We start from the raw sequence: 25574 nt of genomic DNA, 5'->3' as shown, positions 1-25574 counted from the left end.
ACAGTCCAATGACATCATCTCTATCCAGAGTTTACAGTCCAATGACATCATCTCTACCCCAGAGTTAGAGTTCAATGACATCATCTCTATCCAGAGTTTACAGTCCAATGACATCATCTCTACCCCAGAGTTACAGTCCAATGACATCATCTCTATCCAGAGTTTACAGTCCAATGACATCATCTCTACCCCAGAGTTACAGTCCAATGACATCATCTCTACCCCAGAGTTGTAGTCCAATGACAGCATCTCTACCCCCAGAGTTAGAGTTCAATGACATCTCTACCCCAGAGTTACAGTCCAATGACATCATCTGTACCCCAGAATCACAGTCCAATGACATCATCTGTACATAGGAGAGTGATCCAATGACATCATCCATACCTAAGGGTTTAAGTCCAATGACATCACCTATACCTATGACATCATCTGTATGTAGGAGTGAGTAATCAATGACATCAGTTCTACCTAGGAGTTACAGTCCAATGACATCAATACTTATGACATCATCCCTAACAAGGAGTGAGTAATCCAATGACATCATCTGTACCTAGGCGTTAAATGTCCAATGAAATCAGCTCTACCAAGGTGTGAGTAATCCAATATCAATCATTGCATTTTGAGTCCGGATTCCCTGAGACAGTTTCAATATGTAAATGTATTTATATATATATATATATAGTGGAGTAAATTAGTCATCACCTGCTGAAGAGTACTCCATGGCCTGGAACAATGAATTCCATGCTAGATTTGCTAATCTGTTCACCTTGCAGGACATCACCCACCTGAAAAAACAAAAGGAATTATTAAATATTGTGTGAGGGCATACTACAGCAAAGAATTTACATTCAGGACATAACGTCAGTTTGATTCACCTTGTTTGTACTATAGAGTAATTATGTAAATGTAAATTATCACACTGCCATGGACACATTCTTTACATTATCAAAACAGAAGCATGTAACTCTCAGGCAATGATAAATTAGTACCCCCCCCCCCCACCCCACCCACCTAAAGAAGTCAAACATCATTTCTCACCTCATTAGCTTGACAGATATTACAGTACAGCCAGATTTCATCCACTCCCTGCAAAGAAATCATCAACAATTCATGTTCAGTCATTTTACCAGGGTTCCCTGCCAACATTTTTATTTTATTACAGTATCTGTACTTTCAAACACTCAGATCTGATGCTATTTTTGAATTATAATCAAATGCTAAAACTACCAAACAGATAGAGCAGTTATCTTTGAAATAAAGTTTCCATGGTAACTTACCTCTAGTTTAGCATTACAGTGTTGCAACTTTCCATCTGATACAAGACTACATACAGATTTCCATGCTGTAACACTCTCATCTTGAGTTACTGGTTAGAAAAGATGATAAAAAGATGGACTATATTAAATCTGTATTGTTACTAGAAATATTGAAATAATAGTCAACCTTTTTCTGTACTCTGCAAGGTGCGCAGTTATAGGGCGCCCTCACACATCAGTCAACTCCTCTCTGTTGCATGGTTAGAAAGCTTCAATACAATAGAAACAGTAATATTTCGAACACAGCAGAATGAGTGACGTAGACGTGTGTTGTCGTGACGTAGAACGACCACAGTATATATTCCATATTTTTTGTTCTAAATGGCTCATGCATGGTATAACATGTCAAGTTCAAAATCTTACCTTTAATGATCCATTTTCCTCTTCCCAAAGGTCTAATATTCTTATTTGACAATGTTGAAACAGTAGTCGAACGTCTTCTTGTTTTACTTTGATTGGTATTAACACTAGGTGCTGCACACCATTTCTGTACAAAAAAAACAACACCATTTACAATTTCCAAACATTAACTTAGTTAATCCTCTATCATCCTTAGATAGAGGAATCTAATTCTATCATTGCAGTTTCTCTATTCTCCCTGACTTTCAGAGGTGTTAGGATGAACAAAATATGCAGAGAGGTAGCTAATTCTAGTAAAAGTACTGTCATATGTAAAAAGTGAGCAACAATATCTGTGACCAAGACCTATTAATCTGCCCACTGATGGAAATATAGGGGTTAAAACAAAGAATCTTAAAAAAACAAACTCCCGAAAAAGTAGCCGGCAAGAAAGTGTGGAGTAGGCGGTTGAGTCTGCCGGCTGCCGTCCCTCACCTACATCTGGGTCCCTGAATATGGCACTTGGAACTAAGTGTACAAGGTTCACCTTGTTTTACCCATGTCACAGGTAGTGTAGATAGTAAAATATATTGTGATGTTGTGTCCTTCTCATCAGCCTTCTCTTGTACAATGGTACTACTTCTCTTGTGTCACAAAGATGGCAAGATTTAGGCCATGCCTTGAACTTGTGATTAGAAGTTCAAACAGAGCCTGAGAGGTTACCCCATACATCAAAATCACATAGGCTAAATGGTGTCTGCCTCTGGCAATAGGATGATTCTTGTGTGAGTGGGATAGGTGAAGCTAAAGAGTCCATTTATGACCCAACATGGCATATCTTACACACTAGAGGGCGCACTGTCCACTAATCTACTAATTACTCATACATATAAATATTGACCATACCCTTTTTAATCTATATGAATTATCTCTGTTTGAGTCTCCTTTCTCTTTGTCTTTAATATTTTTCATCATCTTTCTGACGAGCGGTGAGAGGTGTGCTTTCCCTCTCTGTTGTCTCATTCTCCAGGTCACAAAACAACTTTTTCCCATCGGGGTCCATGGCTTCTTGAAGACTGTGGACTAAGCATAGTAGAAATAGAACATTAATAATATGCAATGATACTGATACAAGAAAAAGTACCAAAATGATGGAATAATGTATTTGAAATTATACTAGTTTTGTCATATTACCCCTTCTGTTACTGGAGTTCTCCAACCTTAGCAAAAACATTGCAGCCTTCCTTACCATCAGAACTTCAATATACTGCAAGCCTAGCTCGATATCTTGCCACTAGAATATTTTGTAATTTTACAGTCTTCGGTTATTTCTCAAAGACAAATTTTCACTAATTACCAGACTTGTTTGTTGTTACCATGCACAAGAAGGTGCAGGTACTGTAGGTATTTGAACAAGTGCTTGCGATGTTCTCTGAGCCAGAGTGCAACAAGTGGAACTACAGCAGAAAGCACCACATACACAAGTGCAAATGTCCTGAGTATCGACACTAGCACTCAAGGCATTTTAGTCACTACTTATTTTTGTGGATTATTATGTTTTCTGCCGAAAATGAGTCTTCAGCAAAAATTTCCAGATTTACAGTATACCATTTTCCCCTGAAGAAGATCTGTGTGGTGTTGAAACATTTATAAATAAAATATTATGTCAACAACTGGACTTGTTGACCTCTCCCATCATAGGTCAAACCTGAATTAGCCCTTTCTGAGTCCATGACTCTAAATTGATGTGTGTCATTACACTTTACTGACTGCACATTACATAACAAATTCATCCATACAGAAAGATACCACATGCACTGTTACTTCAACACTTTACACAAAGACATACAGCCCGTGAAAAAACACCAGTGTGTTGGCTTGAATGACGTAAGCCAAGGAAAGACTTCATGTAAAGACAAAATTAGGTAAAAACAAGAATACAACTGATATACAACAGCGAGTTCCTTTAATGTAGGTTCATGCTATGCTTTCATCAGTTAATTTATATTTGTGGAAGTTATAATGTAACAGTAACAGTCATACTCAATGTTATAATGTGTAGTGTTCTATCAGTAAACAAAGTTATGGAATCTGTGGTGTTTATACTTTGATAAGTTACAGCACTAATTACAATGTCTTTGCATGAATCTTGTCTTATTCCTGATTACTACATGCAAGCATGACTGTATCTCCCTAATACATCCATAATACAAGCAAATGCACCAGTGTTTTTTCACAGGTTGTAACATTCTACTGAGTTTGACATAGTAGCTGTAATACCTACCTTCATGGTGTCGCTACGCGTTTCTAAATACTTAGGTTGAAATTCTTTCAGATCTTCACATATATTTATGTGTGTTGTCTTTATCTCCTGCTTCCCTGCTTCTATCCTGGGTACATCAGCAGTCTGCACTCTTGGTGCAGCCACAACTGGAGTCAATACCCTATAAGCACCCTTATCTGAATATTCAAAACACAGACACATTTCATTGGAAGACCTGTCTTATTGAACTCTGACCTCTACAGAGTCTGACCAATAGGAATCATCCTTTATTTCTTTTTGATAACATTTTGTGTCTGATGATATTCTAATTAATGAGATTCTTTTGTTGGATTGGTGACATCATGTGTCATATTGTGTGAATGGTGGTGGCAGACTTCAAGTCTCCTCAGCTGTACTGCAGACTTCCTTGTCTGTGGCTGGACCAGCTTGGCTGACATCACAATGTACATATCAAAAACTGACTGTAGTCAGTTTATCAATGTGTGAATGGGATAAAGTCAGTTCCAGTTTGGTCACCATATTTACAGTACAGACTCGACTACATATATTATATGAATCATTAGAATCATTAGAATGTGTGAACGGGAGACAGAAGGTATTGTAAACCTAGATATTTTCACTACCTGAAAATTTTGTGATTTTACAATCTTTAGCTAGTTCTCAGAGACTAACGTTTACGACTTACCAGACTGGTACACTGTGTTCATGTACAAGAAGGCATTTTAGTCACTACTTATTTTTACTAATTACCAGACTGGTACACTGTGTTCATGTACAAGAAGGCATTTTAGTCACTACTTATTTTTACTAATTACCAGACTGGTACATTGTGTTCATGTACAACAAGAAGACATTTTAGTCACTACTTATTTTTGTGTTCTTGCTGTATAGCAAAATAAGCAAAAATAAGTCTTTAGTGAAAATTTCCAAGTTTACAGTATCTACAGGAATGCTGGTTGACATACACATGTACTAAATTTGTATATACACTACACTACCTTTTGGGAATTGTATATAATTGTAATTTGATGGAATATGACAGAATTAAGCCAGTGTATTCTATTGATGAAGTAATTAGTATCAATACCCTGAAAATTGAGTGTTAAATATGTATGTAAAAAACACAGCCAACATATGAGGAAAACTCTGTGATACTGATAGGGCAAAGTGGTTGTCATTGAAGACAGCGATGCATAGCTTGTTTTATTCTCTGCCTGGGTGCAAAGGAACTACTTCAAACTACCTAATGATGAAGGTAAGCTTCTTAACATGAGTGTAAATGATATGAGATACATTTTGATGACTAAACACAGTCAAATACCTGTCCAAAGTAAAAGCTCTAAGATTTCCTTTTGGTTCCCCTTTATGTTCACTTTCCGACAGAGAAATATTTCTCAAATATTGTAGAATCTGTAACAGATAACTCACCTGTTTTGAATTGGAAAGAATTCAAGTTTTTAGCAGTGAATCTTGTCAGCAGTTTTGTTGTGATTTCAGTGTGTTGTTTCTGTTCCTGGATGTCGTCTTGTGTCTGACTATCACCTTTACTAGGACAATAAACACTTATCTCCATAACTCAAATCAAGCTGATAAAGAATGTGACAAAAGACAAAAGCTTATAATTGTGAATTCATAGACCTTCCATGGTGAAATCAAATAATTTCCTAAGTGTGTGTCTGTTTTCCAAAACAGCCCCAGGTGCTAACTTAACAAAGACCAAGCTACAGAATGGAAGGACATAGGGTATTAAGATGGCAACAATATTGAAATAGACTGGTGTAGAAAAATGAAATTTTTAAAGTGAGATTTAAAGAGCACATCACAACGATGACTTAAGAGTGCAGATGATGAGAAGTGTAAGAGAAATTTGTTTCAGGTTGAAAGAGCAGTGTAGGAAAGGGATCATTCTGAAAAATTTTTTTGTGATATATGGCAATTGGTATTGTCAGAAGATAGGTATCTGAAGAGGAACAAAGTTGTCTAGGGGTAGTTTTGCTTGCAAATGAACTAAATAAGTTGGGACTCGATTCCAACAATGTCTCAGAATCAAGTCCTGTATTCCATTTGCAAGCAGAAACTAGTCTAGTGGGAGCATGCAGCTGAATAAGGTAAGAAAGACAAGTTGTTAAAACTTGTTTCAGTTCAGGTGTGAAAACAGTTACATTTATCCAGCAAAATTATAGAAACCTTTGGTCCTGAACAAAAGATTGATCCTATTGTAACATCTAGGTAGAACAATACTCATTATACTATGGTAGTACTATTAGTCCCTGGCATCATAAACATTAAGAGTCTCTCTCCAATGTCTATGCTAGCATTACAGTTTGGAGGTATTGTTACTATGGAAACATCTATCATTCTATGGCAACAAGTAAGATCAATATATAGCATTGCCATAACAAATGTACTACATGTTGTATATGTATTATGTGATACACATACCAAAGCCATAGCCTACAAATAGTTGGTCAGACCTCGACTGGAATACTGTTCTGCTATTTGGGACCCCCAGCATAAGTCAGATAGTAATACAATTGAAAATACAATATCATGTTGCTCATCTTGCTGTTGGAGACTACAGAAGGGAATCAAGTATCACTACTGTATTGAACAAACTCAAATGGGAATCACTTCAGGATCGATGTACTAATTCACGCTTAATCAAAATATATAGAGAGACTCATGGATTCAAACATCAAAGAACATTACCGGATACCTTCAGTCGTCAAATACTTCATGTTCAATACATACCAGGCAATCAGGGCATCCATAAATACATGATAACCACAAATAAAGACTGCTATCGACATTCATTATATCCACTATGGAATGAGCTACCTCAAGAAGTTCGCTGTGCACCCAACACACAAGCCTTCAGAACTGCACTGAATGCTATCAACACTAGGGCTCCTTAGTACGTTGATGGTAGTGCCCCACACACGACCCTTGACTACGTACATGACAACCAGTATTGTTACTTGTAAGTCTATGATACAGCTACAAATACAGAAGTTCAGGTGTGAAAACAGTTACATTTATCCAGCAAAATTATAGAAACCTTTGGTCCCGAACAAAAGATTGATCCTATTGTAACATCTTGGTAGAACAATACCCATTGTTCTATGGTAGTACATTACTATTAGTCTCTGGCAGCATAAACATTGAGAGTCTCTCTGAGCTCCAATGTCTATGCTGACATTACAGTTTGAAGGTATTGTTACTACAGAAACATCTATGGCAGGGCTCAATATTATTTATTAACCTTTTTCTTTGGTAGTCCTAGTGGGCTACCGATATCAGAAATTGGTAGCTCAAGGAATTGGTAACCAATAGTCCCATATATTCCTGAACTGAAAACAGATTTCATCTATTGGAAATATGTGTGTTATTAAAACGTTCATGTCCATAAACTTCTGTCTTCACATAATCAGTGGTAGCCTGAGAAGGCTACCAGCTGCAAATTATGGTAGCCACATGACAAGAATTGGTAGTCTGTGGACACAGGGCTACTGTTAATTTCGAGCCCTGATTATGGCAACATGTAAGACAAACGGTTGTACCAAGCTTACAAGAAGGGTTCCCAAGAAGTACGTTCGAAACATTGCAGCCAATCTCAGTGGGAGGTCAAAGGCAGAAATTGTACATATGGAAGTATAACATTTGTAAAACCCACTACTTACATGCTTATAATGTTGTTCAATTAAACTACCCCGATAACAACGATTTGAACCATCGCTGAAATTGCCGAAACAACAGGTTGTTCGTGATTACCGACAGTGACATGACATGTTCATTTCGAAACAAAAAAAAATGTAGAGCAGCTGTTCGTAAAGTTTGCTCGTGTTGCGAGAATTAAGATATGTGATGGAACAACTTACAGCATATATACGAAGTGTATACGTGTGCTTTATAAAGCACAGATTTCGTCAGTAAAAATGTTTGACGTTCTTGATTTTCGAACACCATGGCAACAAAAAGTCCAAACTCAATTTTCACTCTCCAACTTGACCAGTGAATAACAATGAACACAACCGACATATCCGATGTACTTAATTTCAGCCACGTTCCACAGTATGCCACGCGACAAACTATAACTTACTTACATCTAAGGGTATTAACGAGGAGAAATACAAGTTTTGATATCTTGATAATGTTATACGTACCTCAACACAGGAAATTTTCTTCAAAACAGCGACAAAGATATTTCGTTCATTCATATTCGCCGCCATTTTGTGATTGGACTAATCTATTACCACACATAGGGGTGGCAGGCAATAGTCCTTGCGTACTGTTCTGGTTGTCTTCTTTTGAATATTTGCCATAATTTACGGACGCAATTAGAGTGCAGAGATTTATTCCGAATATTTTTAATCAGAGAGGTGAAAGACACAATAATACTCAACTTGAAATAATCTTCAAGTTGTATCATTAGACTCGCCTCAGGTTTACGCTCCTACCTACAACGCATTTGAACAGGCCCATGAAGGACTAGCGCCCGCATGAGGTCAATAGAGGATTAGGTTATGGGGAAACTTGTTTTCTTTCACTTTTGTTTGCGACTTTAACATTCTTTCACTTTCCCATTTGTTTTAATGTGGCGTTTAATTATGATTCTTGGAATATTTTGATTTTCCGTTCAAAATTTGAATTTTTCCAGGTCAAATGTTTTTTGCTAAGCTCTTTTTTCAAAATTTTGTTTTCCCTCATTTTTTGCCAGATTTTCATCTTTGTACAAACATTTTTTTGCATTAAAATGTCTGGTGTAACATTTAAATATTTACAAATGCGACCAATTTGACCCTCTCCTAAATAACAAATTTAGTGCATGTCCCCTTTGTGTTGTCCTGGAATCTACATTGATAATACTGATACAGATAATAACATATTGCTAAAACACAGCTAACACACACACACACACACACACACACACACACACACACACACACACACACAAAATAATACACAGCTTGACATTTTACTTTTAAATACAATATATTTCTAATTTTTTTTTCTCAAAACTTACTTGAAACAGTGTTGCAACATAAAAGTGACATACAAAGCCTACCCCTACATATAAGTGCTCACACCTTTACTAATTATCATTGACGATTGATATGTATATAGTATATATATTATATATATGCCATACACACACACACACACACACATATATATATATGTTGTCTGATGATCGCACAATGCGTGAAACTCCGAGTTACAACCAAGAAAGAGTTCCAGTACTACCAAAACTATATATATATATATATATATATATATATATATATATATATATATATATATATATATATATATATATATATATATATATATATATATATATATAATATATATATATATATATATATATATATATATATATATACTTCAATGGAATACAATCAAGTTATAAGATGTTCTAGATTAGTATCAATTATTTTAGTTTTATGTGGAAACACACTTCAATCAGTTTATCATCTGATGTATTTGCTGCTTTTATTGTCCAAGAAACAAAATGACACAAATTTGCCCATTTCAGCCTACAAATCAAATGTAGGTGAAAGAATCCATTGTCTGGTAAAGCTATAGAAAAAGTTGGTCTAGAACTATAGAATAATCCTATGTGAATTGTTATGGCTCAGCTGATAAGATAACATTGTGAGACCCTGGGAGTGAGTTATGAATCTTGTATCTAACACACTGATTTTATCTTTTTAGAAATGGTGGCAAATCTGCAACTTTTCACACAAAACTAAAATAATCAACTAAGTGCATAAAGTTGTTGTTAGTATTCTCTACGTGTGCTGGACCTGTAACTTCAGTAACCCTTGCTGTGTGAGTGGTTTCATACTTCAGACTATTATTATTATTATTCAAATGAAGTCATTATGTAAATGAACATATGCAAATGTGGTGACCACTGTAGTTAACATTTATGTAACACGTGAAGTGTGAGAGTTTACCTGACTGAATCAGCTCTAGTGGTTCTCACCACAAGTTTGCTGGCTTTGACTGACAGGGGGTGCGATGACAGCTACCGATCAACAGAACTGGACAGTAAAGATAATGACTTCTTGGGGTGTGGCTGACTGAATCAGTTCTAATGATTCTCATCAGAAGCTAGTTGGTTTCAAGGGATAGCAGGTACAATGATAACTATACTAATCAAAACAACTATGCAGTAAACCTATGGGGGTATGGCAGACTGAATAAGCTCTAATGGTTGTCAACACAAGCTAGTTGGTTTTGAGGGACAGGAGGTACGATGACAGGTATACTAATCAACACGACTGTGGAGTAAACATAATGAATTTTGGGGGTGTGGCTAACTGAATCAGTTTGAATGGGAAACAGCACAAGCGGGATAATATCGATAAGAACTATTGAAGTTACAGATCTAGTGCCTTTGACAGGCTAACAACCTCTAAGGTCAGTAAATCTTTCATTACTCAATCTAATAGCCTGTATACTGTGCTGTTGAGATACACTGTTAGCTGTGGTCATACTTCCTAGCCCTCACCTTCTCCGCGAGCTAACTATGTATCTCGACAGTGCCGTAAATACACTATTACTAAATACTCTCTCATATGAAAGGACTGGGATGGCAAAAAAAAAAATCGTTCGAGAATACAAGTTTGGCAGAAATGTTTTTTTTTTTTAAAAAGTACAATTATTATACAGAGTTAAAGTATCTAAAACACATACAGACATCTCCTACTTTTGATTGGTTTATGGCATAGATGAAGGATCCTGATTGGCTGATCATATGTTCTTGGTATTCAGCTGATGATTTAAGAATAGGATTATGAATGGAAACTTTAGATACTTTGTTCAATCAAAGGTATGTGATCACAAATTCAACAACAAAGCTTGGCTCTGATAGCCAGAGGCATTCAATCAGGGCTTGTAATATGTACATCAAACCCAAAGCTTTGCTCTGATTGGCCAGTGCTTTCAAACCATGGAATACAAAATCAAATACAAAGCCAGGTTCTGATTGGTCAGTGGTATTCAATCATGACGTGATGAGATTAGTAAAAGCTTTGCTTTGATTGGTCAGTGGTTTTTGAATCAAGGCAATGGATAGCATAACAACAACACTTTTATCTTTTCTGACAAAAAACACACGTTAAGATGATCAATACATAGTGTGCATATCTAATAAAAATACTGCAGGATGATGGTACAAGAATGACAGACTGCATCAACCATGAAAAGATACATTACACGTTTTTAAAGACAAAGACATAAACCTATGATGAATTTACATGAAAGAAGTCCCTGAGGTCCATTCTCTAAATATATGAAAGAAGACTATTTGCTACTTAAAAGGTGGGGTAAAGCAGTCATGGTTTTGCCTAAAAAAATAAGTGTTTGGTTCCGGTTACCCGACCCCACCTAGCTTTTCACTGTCGACCCTAAACTTTGTTTCATGTATTTGAGAAAAAAATAGAATCGCAAAAATTGTGAAGTCTCATGAGAAATAGTGGATGCGGAAACTGACATCAACAAAATAAGACTGTTCTTCCAATCTGTAATGGCTGTACATCTGGTAGGAAGAAATAAACAACACAGAGACCATTTGGAAAACAATGGAAAACTTGAACTAGACACTCATGCAGAAACTAAAAAATGATTTTAAAAACTAAAAAATCTACCTACCTCACCTATTCTAAAATTGAACGTAATCGGAACCACGCGATTTTTTTTGTTAGGCCTTATTAGCCTCGTAGTTGAGCCTTCAGTTTCCGAAGATAGATACAAACTAAAACTATTGTTGCAACATGTTGATTGAAGCTATTGAATGGACATTGGTTTCACTATAGTCTCAGTCGGGAGGCATCTCTGAAAACTAGTTTATTTAGAGTTACATGAACTTGCTGTACTGTTTTGGGACTTCCAATGTTTACACTATCTTGGTTACAGGGTGATTAGAATCACACAACAGAGGAACTGCTATCACCCACTTGTGTAATCTACCACATTGAAGAACAATATAGTTAGTTTGTATCTAAGTCAACCAAGGCTGCATTGCCAGTGTCATATTCTTTCTATGCATCTCCTGTTTACTGAATCTAAATTTATTTTTGAAATAATGCACTCTTTGTCTGAACAAAACAAAGTGGTTCAAAACATTAGTGAGGGCAAGATCATGAAGATGTTGACATTAAAAGCCTATATCAGGGTGAAAAGCCTTGTTTATTGCTGTAATTTAGACTTTACAGCGGCATTTAGTTGTGACCCTCTGTAAATTATCATTTTTGCAGGGACCCAATCTCTTATTAAAGAGGTATACCCCCCCCCCAAAAAAAAAAAGTGGGTAGAGTGGAGGTTGGCAGTTAGGGTGTGGGGTGGGGGGTTAGGGTGGGGTATGCCCCAGATTTTCTGATGGGGATGTGCAGCCTAAGTTGAAAGTATCTATCCAAAACCAGGCCCACTGTTAGGAAAAAACATTTATCTTTATTCAGTTGCTATAACAGTATTTCTAAAGTATGAAGACAATGTTATCAACCCCATGATTAGAGAATTTCCAGATGAAAAGTCGACCAAGGTTCAGAGATTTGGGAAAAGTGATTCATTTGAGCAACACATGCCCCTATATCTTTCTATGGGAGTACCCCCTCTAGACTGTCAGATATGTCGTGTTGTTCAGCCTTATCAGGCTTCTTAACTGATGAGTGCTGGCTGATAGCATGGCACGAATGTCTGTATCTTACAGACTACCTCATCCCTTCCTCCCTCAGGACATTTATGTCATGGTCCTGTTGTCTCTTTGGGAAATCTCATCTCATTTTCACAGTTTTGGGTGTAATCTTTACTGCATGCCAAGTTTAAAATGTATTCACTGTATTCAACTTACTGAACATACTTAACCATCACTTACAATTAACTGAACTCAAACCTGGTATTAAGATATACCTTATGAAGATCTGATGACGTAATTAATTGTACGCACAAAAAAATATCAAGGAAATCTGTGCTGTGCAATCAACTGTTTTAATAATGCCAGAAGACACTTTTAATGCCATAGAAGGCAAGCACTGATGTTAACATTATACTAGACTAGAGTTTCATCAAGGTTTTATGTAAGTAATTCACTTGTGAGTAAAAAGTTTATAAACTCAGTTTGCGCCCCTTTAAATGACAAGTTTTGATTACTGCATATAAATTGAGTGTTTTCAAATTGATCTTGGCCATTTTAATTCTCATAAATTCCTATAGTTTATTTAAAAAATAATTGTTTCTAGAAATGCATCAAATCTGTCGCTGTTTATTTGGGTCCTTGTAAAGACCTAGCCAGGAGCGCTACTGTTGCTTTGTTTAAATCGCCATCATTCTTCTGTAATTCTTCAATAGCTAGATGTCTTGGAAACCCCATTTCCACTAGCTTGGAAAGAGTAGCTTCTGGAATGCTTGGAATATTGCTTGTACTTGCACCTGTCAAGTAAATAATAAAACATTTTAGATAAATATTTACACTGTAAACTCATTTTATAACTACATTTATACCAGGCACGAGCCAAGTTCAACAAAAAAAAATATGGAATATAAACTCTGGTTGTTCTACATCATGATAATGTGTGTCTTTGTCACAACAATGCGTGTCTATTACATTTATACCAGGCACAAGCCAGGTTCATCAAAAAAAATATGGAATATATACTCTGGTCGTTCTACGTCACGGCAACATGCGTCTATGTCAAGACAATGTGTGTCTACGTTATTTGTTTCTGCTGTGTTCAAAATATGAGTCAAAACGTTCAAAATTTCTTTCCCCAATTTAGAAAAAAAATATTACTGGCAATGGTATAATTATATTATTCCCCAATTGGTAAATGGTTCATCTTAGTTAAGATTTTTACCAGATATGCCACATGGTGTAATCTCTTTAAATTTTCATTACATCAAGCGTATGTGTTCAAAGGAGAAAACACAAATAGTGAGCTCATTCATAGCAACGTTATTCTAATCAGTAAAAAGTAGTATGTATTCATATAAATCCTTTTACATGCATCTAGGCAAGATTACACGTTCCTGTGGACCAAGGTATAAAATATACCTCCATGGATTAACTTACTCGCTTCTGCTGCTGATCTTTGCATTGCTTCTGCGAATTGACCCGCTTCTGTTGCTGATCTCTGCATTGCTTCTGCGAGTTGTTTGTCTTCTTCTTCTGAGACTGATGCTGTACGGTTTAGTTTAGCACAGCTTGGCAAATCAGCTTCACTTAGAAATTCAGTTTCAGTTCCTGTCGTTCCAATATGTAATACACTTCTTTTCAAATCAATACAACACTGGTAATACGAGCAGAAAGTTAATTTTGCGTTAATGTAATTTTAAACTGGGTTGATCATTATATTAGTCTGTGGTTCAATATTCAAATGAAGTCATTATGTAAATGAACGCAGCTGAGATAAACACAGGAGTTAACACATGAAGCATGTGAAGTGTGCATGGATAATTTACTTGTAATTATGCAAATTAAGTCATTATGTAAATGAACACAGGAGTTAACACATGAAGCATGTGAAGTGTGCGTGTGATAATTTACATGTAATTATGTAAATTTAACATGAGTGTTTGTTAATGACTTGGGGGGGGGGGGGCCTTACTGAACAAGTTCTATTCGTGATTACAAATGTGTTCACATTATCAACACAAGCATAATATGAAAGATAAACGAAGGACCTCCAGCACAGTAAACTGGCTGTCAATATATCAGAGTTTGTTACAAAAACTGAAGTTGGTATAATTACAAAAGGGATGCAACAATTTGGAGGTATGGGCTTGATAATAGTTAATTGAGTTTTACTCTTGAGATTGATCGTCAAGGTCAAAAGTAAGTTTTTCAATACAAGTTTATGCCCATAATATGACCATGGCGTACTAACACAATGTCTTTATAACATATCAAATTCTAATAACATGTCCATACGTTGAGTTTTACTGTGAAGATTGATGGTCAAGGACAAGGGTAAGTTTATCAATAAAAGTTCATGTCCATAATGTGACCATGGCATACTAACACAATGTCTTTATAACATATCAAATTCTAATAACATGTCCATACGTTGAGTTTTACTGTGAAGATTGATGGTCAAGGTCAAGGGTAAGTTTTTCAATAACAGTTCATGTTCATAATGTGACAATGGTGTACTTACCTGATGTCTTTTTAACATATCTAAACCTAGTAACATGTCCATAGGTTGGTCTTCTAATATTGAAAACGAAGACTGGAGAAAATCTGGACCTATTTGTATCTGACCTGAAATTAATACAACCACACTGTGTCAATAGACTGCAATGATGTAAATGAAGTGTAAATGATACAAAGTCATAACTGTCAATCAATCATTTTTTCATTACCCACATTATTTAAATTACTTTTCTCATATAAATCATGGCAATGAAAGAAGATGAAAAGTGAGGAGTTTCACACACCAAAGTTTTTTGGTCAGTCTTCATATTGAGTTTCTTAAGGCAAAACTTTTGGAATAGTTTGAAATGTTGTCTTATTTTAGAAGACACACAGGTACGACAGAGTTCTGTTGAGTCCCAAAACAGACTAGCTGAGAACACCTAGTCTTGGTTACCCAGACTTGCACCACTGGGGGCTCTACTTTGAGACCATGCACACAAGAGTTTGGGGAAACATAATCCCAAATCCCCTGCACAGGATCTCCTTCCCAGAGCAGGACATTCTGAGGAATACTTAAGTCCAAAACTGCATACAGAACAACGCATGTTCCTTTGTGACAAGTCTGCGTGTCTCAAGCAACTGATACATGCTAATTACAAAGTAAATTTTGCATGACTTGGAAGAAATGTACTTCGTGATTTCCAGCGCAGGCAATTTTGGATTATGTTTAGATTCTTGTCTTAGTACGGCCCCAGGTGTGGGAGTCTGGGTAACCGAGACTAGTGGACACATAATAGTATTTAAGATACTTAGAACCTACCTATGTGAACTCTTCCGATAATCTTCTGAGTTCCAACACCTTTAGCAATTCCAGCCCATCGTGTATCAACCAACCTCATAATATTGCACCTTTCAGCACAGGCTGCACTCATAATTGTCATCTGTGCTCCTGAAATTAAAAAGAAACTTTCGTCAATATTCTACAACTCTTTGAGTCCAAGTGTTCCAGGTCTTTGAATGAGACACAAAGTATCAAAATGGAGTACAAGGATTGAGTCTGTTGGCCCTGTAACATGTATGAAGTGAATACTACCAATCAGAGTAATGCTACAGCTATGTTGGCCCTGTACCATGTATCAAGTGAACACTACCAATCAGACTAATACTACAGTGTGGCCCTGTAACATGTATGAAGGGAATACTACCAATCAGAGTAAAACTTCAGCTCTGGTGGCCCTGAAACTTCATATGTTTATCTAGCATGTAATGACTGCTGTACTGCTATATTGCCCACAGAAGGCAGCAGTCAGCTGATGTGTCATGTGACAGTCAGGTGATAAACACCATAGCTGTCTTTACATGCAACATAATAGTGCATAGGAAGAACTTGTGTGATTACTGTGACTCTGACTACAGTGGTAAGAGGCAAGGAGTACTACTCAGCAATGAACAACCATTTCAGATGATGGTTGGTGACAAGACCTAACTAATAGTGTAGTGGAATATTTGATAACAACAAATTTAAAATAAGGAGTTTACCTGAATCCACAAATGCTTTGACATGGTGGCCGTTAACTTTACAATTAATATACAACATAATTACTTGGCCAAATGCTTCTGGGTTGTGTTCCATGGCAGATTCCATATTAGCTTCCACATTCTTGAGTCTAAAAGAAAGAAATACTTGTATGTAAGTTGTCATCATTTAGTATGGCCTTTGAGTTTGGTGAAGTGATGTCTCTAGAGCCATTACAGAATGTAGGCAAGTAAACTTTCTGTGTCTTTATCTACAAGAAGTCTGTCTAGCCCTCACTCAAAGCTTTTGTGTAAAGTGGCAAATTCTTTGATAGATCTCAGGTCATTTAGACACATGAAAAGAGACTGGTCAGAACAACAGCTGGCATCTATAATATGGCTTTTCTTGGGTCTTAAATGTGTCAATCAATCAATTAATCAATCAATCAACCAATCAAAGAATTTGTATAGCAACAAAATCCAATAAAACATACTGCTCTACGGCACGGAACAGGAGCACTAGTAATGGGTGTACAAGTGAGAAAGCTATTGCAAATAAATGCATCTTGATATCCTCCTTAAATTTATTGAGTGGATCATGAATGAAGTTCAAGTGGTATACTGTTCTATAGTATAAGAGTTGTGCTACTTGTAAGAACACACACTCACTGTACGATTTTGTATAATGACAGCACACATATAGTAAACTTTTGTTATTTGAACGAAGTGAATGAGTTGCAGGTTTACAGTTACGCAAATCAGCAATGTAACCAGGAGTGTTGTTATTGAGTGCCTTGTAGGTGATCAGTAGTACTTTGTATTGAATCCTGTACTGTACAGGACAGGTAAGGTAGCCAGTGAAGAGCAGAAAGAACTGGTATGATGTGGTGTGCTCTGTTTTCTTTGTACGTCACACAATCCTAGCTGCTTTATTCTGTACATTTATTTGCTACATTACCTGATTTCTTCTGCTATATTTCGCTGTGCTTCTGCATCAAACGGGTCGGCATTCATAAGACGAATTCTTTCCATTTCCCTCATAGCTCGCTCACCCTGCTGTTTTCTCAAGACTTCTGTAAATAGTTCTAAAACAGAGATACTCAATTGGTTAACTAATTTTAAGTGGTAGTGTATAAATTAAATGTAAATACATACATACATACATACATACATACATACATATACACACATACATGATATATACATACATACATACATACATACATACATACATACATACATACATACATACATACATACATACATACATACACACATGCATGCATACATACATACATACATACATACATACATACATACATACATACATACATACATACATACATACATACATACATGCATATAACATGCACAAGTACACATAGCCTCAGGCATGCATGCACACGCACACACACACACACACACACACACACACACACACACACACACACACACACACACACACACACACACACACACACACACACACACACACACACACACACACACACACACACACACACACACACACACACACACACACACACACACACACTGTACAGCCAGGATCAATACCTAAATTGTTACTGAGTAGCGCATCAGCCAGTGGTGGGTTTCTTTCTTTCAGCAGTGCTAGCTGATGAGGATTAGCCAATAGCGTTTCACGTATCTTAGCTGGGTCTTCTTGTCCCTGCTGACGTTGAGATGGCCCAGCTGATGCACCTTGTTGTGATGTACCAGGTACCTGGATACTTGCAAAGTCTATCGCAGGAAGACCTGATGCTAATGAAATGAGAAAAGATACAAATTTAGTAAGAAATGAACCTAGAATTAATACTACAGACCGAACACAACAGTAAAACCTGGGCAAAGTTCTCATAATATTGTACAGTTTTGTACATATACTATTAGCCAGTATAACACATTGTTTTCATATACATGTAGCCTTCAGTGATTGGCTTAGATCGTGTATGGCATCACATCGTATGGACTACTGACCCATAGTGACCCCAATTAGCATGTAAGGGGCATTATTTGTGTTCTATATTCACAGAAGTCTTACCAGAAATTTGCCATGAGGTGACAGTGCATAGACCTTCCACCAAACGTTGGTGGAAGGTCTATGGACAATGTTATAAAACACTTATTCCCTCATTCAGGTACTAGTAGACATAATATTACCCTCTGTGCTGTTATCTAGCAATTATTTACATGTTGTTGTTTTTTTGTGAGATGTCAATTTCCTTATGGGGATTATTATGATCTTATCTTATTTTACTCAGCTTTCAGCCTGTGCTTCATAACAGCCCTTGGGGTAATACAAGTCTAGTAGTGCCTTCATGGCCAGGCAATAAGTGTATTATATTACATTAATATATTTCTTCACTTTAATAATCAAGAAAATATAATGTCAATCACCTAATGGGCCTTGTCACTGACTTGAAGAGGAGTAGTGCAAATAAAATCAAGGAAATTTGTGAAGAGTAATGGCTACGATGAAAGCAGTGACTCATATTTGAGTACGATAGAAAATTAGACACACATCATGATGTAGCACTACCAGGGTATAAATCCCATGTTATTTATTTGATCACAAAATATTGCTGATAAAACTATAATATCCAAGCCAGTGACCATGAATACATTATTGTTGCTTTAAAACAACATGCTTGACATGTGTGTGTGTGTGTGTGTGGGGGGGGGGGGGGGGCTCGATGTTTACATAACAAAACATCCTAATCATATGCAAATATACCATGATATTTCGGTACTACGTCCTGGGGAGAACCTCAGACCACTATATTCGTTTAGTGGTCTGAGGGAGAACACAGTCACTGGACTATATACAAAGTGATTAGTTTAATACAGAGACTTCAGCAATAGTCACAAACACACACACACACACACACACACACACACACACACACACACAATAAATAAATGATACATGCACGTGATGCTTGAATTACTGTTAAACAACAAAGTCAAACACACATGTACAAAACTAACCAACAACACTATACATTGCTACAGTTTTGTTACTTACCGGGTTGAGGTGAGGTGGGTTGATTTCTCATTTGTTGTATCAGGAGAAAATCGCCTTCCTTTACGTTGTAACTTGCTAACGTTCTCTTATCGTCCACCAATGGAATTCCATTGAACATAACCATCATCTCCCGACACGGAAACCCACACTCAAACTCACATAACGCCTTGAAATTTTCCAACTCTAAATCTTCCGCAACTTCCAAAGGGAAAATATCACCAGCTAGCGTTGTCACGGTTATTTTCATTTTGGTTTTGATAACAAATAGTGGCCAAAAGTTCACGTGTTATGCGATTTGTTGTACTTCCGCGTTCGCTCGAGTAGTGTGCTTGAGTGATTGTTCGGTATTTATATACTCAACTAATATTCACGATGCGATGATGTCAGCAAGTTTTGATCAAATCGACGCTTCTGGAACAGGATATATTTGAGTAGATAATCCATTGATGTATAATCATTTATGACACCAAATTCTTCAGAAATTTCGAGCAAAAATGTTTTTAAAGCCAAAATGTACGCGAGTCGAATCCGATGTACATGTATATGCTCTTTCTATGTGAGTATCTCCTCGCCATGTCCATTGAACTATAAGTAACACTACAAACATTTTTTTTGGTCAAAACAAATGTTTTTGACCGCAACCGTTCCTGAAAACCTGAAAAGCGTATGCGATATCATAGTCAAAAACTCATTAATACTTATAAACGTTATTTATTTTGTAATAAAAGTAATTTTAGGAAAGAAATCGTAATGATAATTATTTTAATCAAAATTGAAAGAACAATCAGAAATAAATGTTCTACAACAATTTGTGTTGATAATTACTTTAAAAATCCACTCCTGTTGAAGTCATTTCAACAGTGTGAGAACACGTTACCATGGTAATACTACAGACCTAAAGGGCAAGCGCTTTAAAGTTATATAACTTTACCTGAACACAGACACGCCAGCAGACACGTATGGTTTAATACTATGAAGAAGTAGATATTTTTAATACCCATGATACCAGCTGTTTTTTTTCTTCAGTTCGTAACTTCACCACTAACGCCAGAATTGCAAAATTTACATTCATTACGCCTGTTATCAAAATAGGCAAAAAATAAAATAGTATAATTACAATGAATAAATTGTTGTAATGAATAATTATCTAATCGGTAACGATTGCAATAATCGTGTTATAATTAATATAACTACGTGTGTATAATTTGTACCGAGATAATTATCGTACATTGACTTTACAAGTAGTTGTGTTTGGCTTTTCCTGTAGTCAAAAAGTCGTCTTCAATGCGATATATTGGATATTCTTCCTTCTCGGCTTTTTTGGCAGTTATGAAAGATCTTTTTGTTTGGTTACTCATCACCATATCTACGATTTGCTGTTTTATATGTGTATCCCATGGAAACCAGCTACCTATAGGTCACCTCCAACCATTCGGTAGTCACAGACCAGCTGACGTCACTATAGACGAGTTTACGGAACCACCAGACCCGGTGTTATTTTGGGAGAATTACGTAAAACCAGGTAAACCTCTAATCGTACGAGGTGTGGTCACATCAAGTCCCGCACATTTACTTTGGGATATGGCCTATTTGAAAGAAAAGTACGGTGGCCTAGAAGTCAGACTGCAAGCAAAGGGTAAAGTGTATCCGATTGGCGCGAAAGGACTTGGAAGAGACACAATCTCAAATTTTGCCGACACATACAAAGAGAAAAACAGCCCCAAATATGTAGCATCGCAATTACCCAAGCCCATGTACAAGGACATAAATGTTCTACCCACGATGCAGTGTGGTTCTTTCAAAGACGGCTTTGTGGAAATCGATGTTTGGATGAGTGGAGGGTGGCGAAGTGGTGTTTTACATAAAGACCCGTTTAATAACTGGAATTGCATGGTACAAGGAACCAAAGTATGGGCTATGGTAGAAAACCAATATCACGATTTACTTCATACCTACTGGATGCCAGAAAGAACCATCATGGGGATTTCATCCATCGATCCACAGTCAGTTGACCTCATTAAATTTCCAAACATAACACAAGTTCGATGGTCAAATGTCACAACTCATCCAGGAGACTGTCTTTTTATACCAAGAAGTGAGTCTGTCTATCTATCTATCTATCTATCTATCTATCTATCTATCTATCTATCTATCTATCTATCTATCTATCTATCTATCTATCTATCTATCTATCTATCTATCTATCTATCTATCTAGCTAGCTAGCTAGCTAGCTATCTATCTCAATTTTCTGCCTGTCTGTCTGTCTGTCTGTCTGTCTGTCTGTCTGTCTGTCTGTCTGTCTATATGTTTATCTGTCTATATGTCTGTCTGTCTGTCTGTCCGTCCGTGGTTGGACTATCCTTGCCTTGGTCGAGCAAAACCCAAAACAGTTGAGTTGCTGTTAATTTCTATACAGGTGTACGACGCACTGATACTTGAAACTGCACAAAAACAGTCAAAATAAGTTTGTTCCCGCAATTAAGATATGTTCAAAATGTACATATTATGTGTCATATGTCAGTTTCTTGAATGACATGGATGATGATGTGTACGTTATTAAAAGCATGTTGACTGGCCTTATTCGGGCGACAGCAACGTCACTTCCCCCTATACTGTCGCCCGAATAAGGCCAGTCAACACATGTACAATAATTACACCCTTTTGATTCATTTCAACTACAGGTTACTATCATCAAATAAACTCCTATGGTGACCCGAACATTGCCACCGGTCTACTTTTCCCAAGACTTACTGATTTCAATAGCACAGCCTGTGACCAGGTAGAGAAGCTAAAATATACCCCTCTTAGCGAAATGTTGGTAACATGGAACTGGCCAGGTCATGGTGACCTTACTATGGGAAACAACGACCATCGATTCATAAAGTAAGAAGGATTTGGTATTTATTTTTGGATTTTTGATTTAAAAAATTGGTTTATCATGGCTTCCTATTCGAAAAATCAACGTGAAACAATATTGACCAAATCTGTGTTTGTAACTCAAAACCTAATTGCAAAAAAGCTAAAAGATGTGTAAAAGACATAACAACAAACATTTTACAAATTGGTTAATCTTTCGCAATTTATTGAGTTGCAAATAAACACTTGGCATATGTTGTTTCACAATGATTTTTCAAATAGGAAGCCATGATAAAAATGTATTTTATGAATTAAAAAATACTAAATAAAAACCCATTCCTAATCCATATGGCCACTTATGTTCACACCATGTCTAATACATAGGTCCCGTGTATGTGGTGCAGATATTGAGATGGTTGGCATAGTAACATAAGAATTCAATGATAATTTGATAGTGGATTTTATTAATCGTGTAACATCTCCAATTCGAATGCTTGAAGGAAAAAAGAAATTTAAAATAGACCACGTTAAGTAAATCTGCCAGTATTTAGTGCGTACACATACACCTGTTTTCTTGTTCAGATATGACCTGAACACTATATACCTTATATGCAGTGAAGTTTGTAACTGCTTATATTAACGCCGTTGTTTCACAAATGAGGGCGCTCTCTCAATTTGCTCTTCTACTACGTCTACCTCTCGCAGTTCCGATGTAACAGCCAATATTCCTATAGGACGCCCTCGTTTGCGGTTTGATATAAACTGTGACAGTGACAATTCCATATGTATCCATGATTCGTTTTCGCCGTTTCTTTTCATAATTTGCTATCATAGAATAGAAATATCAATATTATTTTAAACCCTTTTTTAATTCATGCATTCTTTGTTTAGGAAAGGTCTTCTTAAAGGTGTGGATTTTTACGGTGATGTAAGAGCGGAATATTTAGTTGAAGAACTCAAGTTATTGTATCCAGAATTGCCAGCCGAAGAAGTGGAAACGAAGACACGTAAGGTCTGTCAACGGGGGTGAGGTGGGGGTGGGGGTGAATGTTTACTCCTATAGAAAGGTATAAAGGTATGTGCAGCCTAAATGGGTCACTTTCCATGCGTGGAAAAATTACTAAACACGGCTCGATTTTTCACCCGAAAAATGCTCTAATCATGGGGTCGATAATATAGCAAACGTTTCCATGAGAATAAAGGTAACGTTAGTGACCGGAACATAATGACTGAAGATGGGTCTCTTTTTTTTATTATACATGGGTAGATGTGTTAAATTTGGGCTGCGCACAAACCCGTCTGAAAATTTGGGGAGTATATCTCCCCTCCCCTCCCTCCCCCACATCTGTCAAGCAGCAAAAGAAGTTATTTTCATGTAAAAAAAATGTGTTTGGTTAGTCTCGCAATTTCATCAATTCGTACGTATGGAAGTGAATTCTCACTGAGTATGCGTGTGTGAGGAGGGGGGGGGGGTAGGGGGTAGGTAAATAACAAAATGCGTTATTTCAAGCATAACAAAACAACTTATCTACTTGAAGCCGGGGTTCATTTTTGAGCTCATGGTCCGAGTCGATTTTGACCTTCTATATTAAGGAGATGTGTAAGGCGACTAATCTTTGCAGGCATGGGAAATAAAAATACATATATAGTATTTCATAATCTTTCCTGAACCATTTCCTGAACCATTTCTTTCCCGATAGATTGTTCATTTTTCGAGATGAGTGTCGACAACATTTTCGTCTCAAAAAATGTTTTATAGGCATTTAAGATTCTAGACAAAGAAGGAAAAGGCTCTCTGAAGATAGATGACGTCATCGCCCTGGACTTAGATTCACTACGTCATTTCATCGTTGCCATGACACCCGAAGACCCAAGTAACACCGAACGGTTTGAATATAATTATGTCAACCCTGCAGATATCAGGTACACTGTAGTTCTTCATTCTATTAAAGGTCAAAGGTCGTCCAATACGCATGTTCAGATCAAATATCAAATGTTTGTTTGTTTGTTTGTTTTATTTGACTGATTTTGATTGATTTTTCATTAACGGAAACGGGTCGTTTTAAGTATAATTTACGAGTGTCTAATCCTTAAGAGACTATCGTACAATATCACACAAGATGATCAATAAGCGAACTTTGTTTGTTGGGGGGGGGGGGGGTCTGGCATCAATGCGATTGCTGAACTTCATTTTCGCACTTCTAACCAAATTTCGTCGGAAAATTTTCAACCCTTCAATGATAACAACCTTTGTATTTACTACTGAAATGTTGATAATTATAAGTTGATATAAATTTACTTCTAATGTGAGATACATCATGAGTATGGTGCTGGGATTCTGGGAGCATTTTCCTGTGTTTACTGTCATGTTTGTACAATCATATTACATTGATCATAGCGGTGTGAGTTTTCATTATAGTTTACATCATATGCAAATGCTTGATATCGCATTTGTGAGCGTTCGTTTAGGGGTGGGAGGGGGGAGGGGGGGGGAGTTTTGACCTTAACGAATAAACGAACGATATCGATGTTTGTTTGTTTGTTGAGGTTGTGTGACATTGGGCGATCGTCCCTAACTCGGATCATGGTGTATTTTCTGTGTTTTTGAAATATATATATCTTACAGTGATATGATCCACCAGCTTATCGAAACCCATTCTGGACTGAGAGAAGAATTGTTTGTTGCGAATTATGTCAAATTAGAAGGTGCAACTGCAGACAAGGCACGGGAGGTAAAACATGTGACTTTTTCCCACCTTTTTCTCCAAAAAAATCGAACATATTTTGGACTTTGAAGTATGTAGAAATAGGTAGGACATGCGATAAAGATGATTTGCTTTACGAATAAAAATTACTCCTGAAGCTTGAAAGAAGAAGTTAATCTAAATATATTTATGCCTTTCAATCATTAAGCTTGGTGACTTCAATCAATATGCGATGTGATTTTTTTACGGTTGTCTGTATTAACGCTCAGACCACTATTTAGTGGTCTAAGATCAAAGCGTGTAAGGTACGCCGTGACGGGGCGCCCTCACACATCGGTCAACCCCTCATCTCACCGTTTAGGGCGACACAACGT

General features: G+C 36.8%; 2 protein-coding genes and 1 non-coding gene across 3 annotated transcripts; 1 reads left to right on the top strand and 2 right to left on the bottom strand.

The window, feature by feature from the left end:
- Positions 1–10564: 10564 nt before the first annotated feature.
- On the bottom strand, positions 10565–19978 carry LOC144451562 (protein DDI1 homolog 2-like). Its single transcript, XM_078142440.1, has 8 exons — positions 19638–19978; positions 18167–18373; positions 17550–17676; positions 16616–16743; positions 15897–16025; positions 15099–15202; positions 14015–14231; positions 10565–13374 (listed from the first exon to the last, which is right to left on the bottom strand). The coding sequence occupies exons 1-8, from the start codon at positions 19882–19884 to the stop codon at positions 13208–13210; spliced, it is 1326 nt and encodes a 441-aa protein (XP_077998566.1). The 5' UTR covers positions 19885–19978; the 3' UTR covers positions 10565–13207.
- Positions 16260–16402, bottom strand: LOC144451886 (small nucleolar RNA U109). Its single transcript, XR_013482317.1, has one exon. It is a non-coding gene; the product is annotated as a small nucleolar RNA U109 (small nucleolar RNA).
- Positions 19979–20966: 988 nt separating the features above from the next.
- On the top strand, positions 20967–25481 carry LOC144451781 (bifunctional peptidase and arginyl-hydroxylase JMJD5-like). Its single transcript, XM_078142685.1, has 6 exons — positions 20967–21732; positions 22321–22522; positions 23387–23507; positions 24255–24418; positions 25122–25227; positions 25470–25481. Exons 1-6 carry the CDS (start codon positions 20967–20969, stop codon positions 25479–25481), a joined length of 1371 nt encoding a protein of 456 aa, XP_077998811.1.
- Positions 25482–25574: the final 93 nt, after the last annotated feature.

This window comes from Glandiceps talaboti, chromosome 21 (genome assembly GCF_964340395.1).
Source record: "Glandiceps talaboti chromosome 21, keGlaTala1.1, whole genome shotgun sequence".
Taxonomy (NCBI): domain Eukaryota; kingdom Metazoa; phylum Hemichordata; class Enteropneusta; family Spengelidae; genus Glandiceps; species Glandiceps talaboti.
This window is presented reverse-complemented; position numbering and strand designations above follow the sequence as displayed.